The sequence below is a fragment of the Melitaea cinxia genome, chromosome 27 (genome assembly GCF_905220565.1).
Source record: "Melitaea cinxia chromosome 27, ilMelCinx1.1, whole genome shotgun sequence".
NCBI lineage: Eukaryota > Metazoa > Arthropoda > Insecta > Lepidoptera > Nymphalidae > Melitaea > Melitaea cinxia.
In genome coordinates this window covers 9,929,644-9,936,723 of record NC_059420.1, presented here as the reverse complement: position 1 = coordinate 9,936,723, position 7,080 = coordinate 9,929,644, and the positions used below count along the sequence as shown (strand labels likewise).

The 7,080-nt window shown below is 32.1% G+C and overlaps 1 protein-coding gene across 1 annotated transcript; it reads left to right on the top strand.

Annotated features, from left to right (window-relative positions):
- The first annotated feature begins 2,509 nt into the window (after positions 1-2,509).
- LOC123667001 (PE-PGRS family protein PE_PGRS33-like) lies at positions 2,510-4,164 on the top strand. Its single transcript, XM_045601009.1, has 3 exons — positions 2,510-2,543; positions 3,336-3,673; positions 4,111-4,164. The coding sequence occupies exons 1-3, from the start codon at positions 2,510-2,512 to the stop codon at positions 4,162-4,164; spliced, it is 426 nt and encodes a 141-aa protein (XP_045456965.1).
- Positions 4,165-7,080: the final 2,916 nt, after the last annotated feature.

Genomic DNA, 7,080 nt, shown 5'->3' with positions numbered 1-7,080 from the left:
GGCCATATTCTTTACTGCCGTAACCACACATCACGACAGTATGTAAACAATGCTGAGATGAATCTTATGATTATGAATAAATGAATGAAGCATTGAAATGAATATTTATGAAAATGAAAAACTAATTCATCAAAGTCATTATATTTCAAGTCAGAGCCTATTTCGCTGATTGCCAAAAAAGCTATGTAAGATGTGACATTATGCAACAGATTTCTGTTGATTTAGCCCTCAACGTTCCACAGCTGGGCATAGGCCTCTTTCCCCATGTGGGAGAAGGCTCGGAGGCAATGCTCAATTAGAAGTTGGTGGATATATTCTATATTTTGAGTTACAGGTATATGGTAACAGGTGTTTATGAACTTTGACTAGACCGTTGACGCAGTTTGCAGTGACCCAACTTTCTGCTCCAGGGTTTATGGGCACCCCGGTCTGGGTGATATATATATTTATTTATATATGTAATATTTAAATGTATTTTTATCGAAAAAAAAAATATGTAGCTATACCAGTCGGCTGTTACCTATAACACAAGCATTAAGTTGCTTACTTTAGAAACAGATGACCATGTGTGTATGTTGTAGATATTTATTTATTTTAAGATAAAAAATGGGACCGACAGTGTCACAAACTCTCCGAGGGATGGTGGGGATAAGTACAGTTGAAGTCTATTTAAGATTTATAGTAAACAAATTTAATTTTAATACTAATATTGACACAAGTAAGAGTTCAACTTAAAAAATAAAACTAGAAGTTTAATTTATGACCTTTCCTTCATGTAGTCTGAAAGAAATTTCAATCAATAATTTATGCTTTAAGAACAAATATACAGTACGAATTTAAAAAAAATCCCCTTGTGTTACATTTTTCTACTAAAGTAAATAGAATATAAAAAATAATTCACAGACACAAAGCTGGGCGTAGTAAAAAAGTAGTACAGATAATGATTACTTAACAATTTATTAAAAAAAATTAATTACTTCGATGAATACTAACAAAATATCGTCATTATTAAATGGAGCATTTCTTTAAATAAGTCAGTTTAAGTCCAATATTTAATGATTTATAAAGATATAACTTATTAATTAAGCGTAATTTTACAAATTAAATATAATATGATAACCATTTCATTCATAAATTGTCATAAAATTTAATAATAATGCTACATCAACATATGGCAGGCAACTTACCAAAATACTGAAAACAATATTATACGGAGAGTGATCTCTGTGAATAAATTAAAGCTGGCAGATCTTATAAGCGGCATGTTTCATAAATTAACTATTAAATTTAGTAAAAAATAAACATGTACTACTAGAAAATTTTGCCAAAACAATCCACCGTAGTGGGGACTGCAAAATGTTTGACGTTAGTGCAGTGTTGTCAAAATGACCTTGAAAAGATTGCCAATAATATTATTTTTTTTTTGCCTTGATATATTGTGGTTTAAAGTTACCGTTGTTAGTTCATTAGAGAAAATATAAATATAATGCTTTGTTAAAAAGATTAAATATTAGGTATTTATTTTACTATTTTTTTATCTTTTATTACATCAACAACATGTATTATATAAATATACAATATATGTGTTCATCACTCACTTCAGCCTAATACAGTCAACTGCTGGACATAGGCCTCCACAAGCTCAGGCCAAAAATGGCATGAACTTATGTGTTTTGCCCATAGTCACCACGCTGGGCAGGCGGGATGGTAACCGCAGGGCTGACTTTGTCGCACCGAAGACGCTGCTACCCGTCTTCAGCCTATGTATTTCAAAGCCAGCAATTGGGTGGTTATCACGCCATCGGTCGGCTCTCCAAGTTCCAATGTGGTAGTGGAACTGTGTTATCTCTTAGTCGCCTCTTACGACACCCACGGAAAGAGAGGAAGTGGGTATATTCTTACTACAGTAACCACACAGAAACATAATATATGTAATAAATAAATGCAATATTGTATTTTAAACAAACGAAATGATGGAGTATATTTAGTAATGAAAAAATATTGCTATCAAATTATGATACATGTGTGGATGAAATTTAAATGATCTAAAATATATATATTTCAATAAAAAATACGATTATTACTTCATAATATCAACTTTATCAAAATGATTCGAAAAAAAAAATGTCAAAAAATGTTTATTTACCAAAATATTATTTTTTTTCGATTTAGGGTTTGTTTTACCAACTGTAGATTAAAATTAATAAATAAGTTATCATTAGAATTTAACAACAGGAGGTAGAGTTGGACATTAGGACCTGTTTCATTTCAATAAATAAACTACAAGTTGATATTTGCAAATAAGAAATGTCCCATAAATACAGTGATAATGTAAAAGAATAATACATAAATAAAATAAAATCTTTTGTCTGTTGGATATCGTCATCCATTAAATAGCTTTATCATCAACATGCCCTTAATAAATAAATTTAATATGAAGAATATTACAATATTTTTCGTGTAATCGACTCGAAAAACTTGTTGAAAAAAAAGGGGTAAAATGCTTAATATGGCTACACTTGTTGACTCAAAGTCATTTGCTGGCAAATATTGAATATGTCATACAGTCATAGTTTAGGGTATATATGTTCTGTGATCTTAGTGCTCCCGCACACATACAATTAAGTTGGCCGAACGCCGTTACGACTAAATCGCAGAGTATACCAAAGGAGTATACTAATAGGTATAGTGACATATAGAAGCCCGCACATCTTCTCCAACTAAGTTGTCCAACTAATTAATTGGATACCGATCGTATCAGAATCGAAATGCATTTCCGATCGACGTACAATTAAAAAGTTGTCCAACTGTTCATTAGCACGGTTACCTTATACAAGCTCGCAGACTATCTCCAACTTATTTGGTCAGTTGCACGGCAAGATGCAGGGCGATTAATCGTAGTACAAATAACTGGGGACAGCAATAGGTACAATGAAACAAAATCACGAAGTATATGTAGTCCCTCTACAAAATAGATTTAGATGTGATTTTTAATATTGTCGGATTATAATCGTAAGAAAAGTGACAACTATAAATAAGAGATGGCAGTTTTAAAGCATGTTTATAATTCATATACCTAGATGGCGCTAAACACAAATTGTATTGTGTTAAATTCACACAATACAATTCTCTTTGCTACAAATTACAAATGTCTGCTAATTTCTGACGCTTGCGCCGGTTTTTTGCGATATTTTGTTTATTTTCGTGATCTTTCTGTGTTATGTTATATGTTATCCATATTTGTGACCAGAAAGTAATTTTGTGTGTGGTTGTGTCTTCAAAATTGAGATAGGACTCCCAGTGCGTGTGAACAGGACACAGTGCAGGTGTTGCAGGTGTTGCAGTTGTTGCAGGTGTTGCAGTTGTTGTAGTTGTTGCAGGTGTTGGAGGTGTTGGAGGTGTTGCAGGTGTTGGAGGTGTTGCAGGTGGTGGAGGTTTTGGGGCTGTTGGAGGTGTTGGTGGTGTTGGGGGTGCTGGAGGTGTTGGCGGTGTTGGGGGTGTTGGAGGTGTTGGATATGTTGGGGGTGTTGGGGGTGTTGGCGGTGTTGGAGGTGTTGAAGGTGTTGGAGGTGTTGGGGGTGTTGGAGGCGTTGAGGGTGTTGGGGGTGTGGGCGGTGTAGCGGGTGTTGGAGGTGTTGGGGGTGTTGGTGGTGTTGGAGTTGTTGGTGGTGTTGTGAGTGTTGGAGGTGTTGGGGGTGTTGGAGGTGTTGGGGGTATTGGAGGTGTTGGGGGTGTTAGCGTGTTGGGGTGTTGGAGGTGTTCGGGGTGTTGGGGGTGTTGGAGGTGTTAGGTGTGTTGGGGGTGTTAGAGTTGTTGGAAGTTGGAAGTTGGAAGTTCACACTGTGTGAAGTGTGTGTAGTGAAGTTTGAGATAAAAGACTCCCTTAGTTTAAGAATCATGTCATCGGATAAGCACTGCTGCGTTCCTGGGTGCAAGGACAGCAGAGGTATGTCATTTTTTGTACAGTAGAGACGAGTTTCGAGGAATGTTGTAATCACAAAATGTTCACTAGGTACCCCAAACATAACACAGAATTACCGAAACGTTTGCCCTATAAAGTTTTACACTCAATTAGATGTGTATATGAATGAATACCTTTTTTAATTTCAGATAAAGGAATTCTACCCATGGAATGCAAGGAAACTGCAGATCTGCTGTTATTAATTGGGTGTGGACACTGGAGGGATTTCAAGTTTTATTGAATAAATTACGACTTGAATATGGGGTAACATCAGTCTGATTGCGGCACCTTAATCATGATCCCCTAGAGAATTTCTTTGGGGTGGTTAAAAAAAACAAAAACAATTATTTTTAAAAATTGCTCTGTGTGCAAAAATGATTTCACAAGCGAAGATGAAATTGAATACATAAAATACAGGGAGTATGCAGGTCGGCAATGGCTTTGTACTCCCAGTAAAAATTTAATAAAACTTATATCCAATTTCCAAGACATAGTTTATCATATTCTCAAAGAAAACTTAGAATTTCATTATTTAAAGGATATTATTAAAACGTCTATTTATTCCTTAGTCAATTTTGATTTTATACAATGTAATACGCATAAAAGAAAAATGATAGATTATTTAATTAATACTGTGATTAGATTTATGAATTTTAATTATTGTAAAGTAATAAATAAAATTTTATCTGGGAGAAGACGAAAGCCAAAAATATCATACTAAATGTTTTAAAAAGAAAATTTAAATATTACCTTAGGGGCCGATAAGGTAACATTTAAATTTTCTATAAATTATGTCTTGGAAATTGGAATGGACATAAGCATCACATAAGTAGTTTTCACAATTTCACAATTCAATTCCTTTACCAACCAGGAAATCTATCAGTAATTTATATTATACAAGATTAGTTGGAAAGGGTGGCCCACAGATTACTGTTAACTATACTGAAAGGGTGGCCTTTGCAACTGTATATGAGTTTGGCCATATATTTAATACTTTACAAGAATATTTAATACTAGCAATAGCGGTGTGCAAATATTAAATATTAATGTGGTTATTATACAATATTTTTAACATAAACCGTAGATTATTTATCTTTGAATTATTTATATATTATTAAATTATTTATAGATTATTAATATATGATTTACTTTCTTCCTAAAACTATACAACCAATATTAATATAATTGAGAAAGAAAAAGTATTAAATTATTTATACATTATTAATATAATATGTTATAATCTCTTCCTAAAACTATATAATTAATATACCATAATTGGAAAAAAATATACATTATCAATATGATTGTTATATAATTTCTTCCTAAAACGATATAATTAATACTACCATAATTGATATGTTTCTTAGATGTGACGTTTAATTGACTATCTTTAAGGTCATTAAATTAATATCCTAAATTCCGTGCACTAAAAAGTCATTAACATCGTAATACATTTTCTCCAACCGCAGATCAAATAATTTTTTCTTAAACATTACAGTTGTAAGGTCTTTTAAGGTATCGGGCAATGTGTTATAAATTTTTATAGCCATACAGTATACATTTTTTTTATAAAGACTTAGTTTTTGAAATGGTACATATAACTTTTGTGGATATCTTGTTGTTCGTGATGTCATATCTGAATTAGCCTTGAAGAGATACAAATGCTTTTATTACGAAAGCATTTGTATAGTACAAGAACTTATAGATGAACCTTAATTAAAAAAAAATAGCATGTTTTAAAAATAAAAAAGGACATGGGTTTCAAAAGCCCGTGGATGTATATTAATTATATTGAAAAAAAAAATATTTCTTCAACGGCTATAACGAGTCGGAAAGGTGTGTCCTGTTTGATTATTGCTGGCCTAATTAGATATACGAGTTCATCAAAAGACGAAATACTCATTCTGTAGTATGAAAAAAGTTTATCTGGATAACATCTGAGTTTAGAATGCAATGTACAATACTTCCCATATTCTAATCTATTACTTAATATATGTGCACCCAAATTTTTCTTTTTTGTTTTCATCTTCTTTTTATTATTAGAGTAATTAGAGCGTTTTTTCCCGCATTTTCACGCACACGCACCGCGCTAGCAACACTGTCACTCATTAAATCGAATAGTCTGCGGCTAACCAACCAACAAAATAAAGTTGATCAACTAAGTTGTAAACGTTCGCACACGTACGCAATTTAGTTGTTCTGTAGTCGGCCAACTTAATTGTAAGTGTGCGGGAGCACTTACTGTCAGTAGCTGCGTTCTGGTACTTATTCTAAGCAAAAATCAATATTTAATCTTGATATTAAATTATAAATAAATAACGGTAATATATGATATGGTGCTGATATTTATACAATGATAAATTGTTAACTTCTATACAAGGATACAATAAAATTTTATTAAATAAAATTATTTATTATGCATTAAATGTAATATTATAACGAAGAAACAGAACAAAACAAAAAACGAGTGTGGTTTAGAACACACGACTGAACTAAAACTCCTTTAGCTCCATCTAACTTATATCTCCTCAACTACGTATAAATTGCATTTTATTTTATTTATTTATTTATTCTTAATGTACACCAAAATACAGACACTTATAAAGAAAGATACAATACAAAATGTACAAAGGCGATCTTATCGCTAAATAGCGATTTCTTCCAGATAACCTTTGGGTACTGGACACGATACAGTAGCAGCGGTTAGAAGTGTGCACAAATTAAGGAGGAAAAATCAATAATAAATAGATAGAGACTACGATATGATAGACTTACATAATTATTAAAGAAAAAAAAACATATAAATAAGTAAATATTTTAGTGTATACTATATAATATACATATAAACACACATAAACATACATACATACACACATAAATACATACACATATAATAGTAGTTTATGCAACTGTCATATAATGAAGGGTATTAAAACACGAGTGTGAGTTCATAATAGTAACGAGTGTTTTAATACCCATGTTATATGCAGTTGCATACACTACTTTATCTTCACTAATGCAATTAATCAAACAACAAGAGTAAAAGCTGACAATAGTTTATTTATAATAATTGTTCAAATTTTGGATGGTACAATTCTGAAAGTTAATGTTAATTTTCA

Excerpts from the sequence above, each read along its gene's own strand:
- LOC123667001 (XM_045601009.1), top strand. The coding sequence starts at position 2,510 with ATGGCTACACTTGTTGACTCAAAGTCATTTGCTG. Across the intron at positions 2,544-3,335 it reads TGACTCAAAGTCATTTGCTG|GTGTTGCAGTTGTTGCAGGT; the intron begins GCAAATATTGAA and ends CAGGTGTTGCAG. Across the intron at positions 3,674-4,110 it reads TTGGAGTTGTTGGTGGTGTT|ATAAAGGAATTCTACCCATG; the intron begins GTGAGTGTTGGA and ends TTTTAATTTCAG.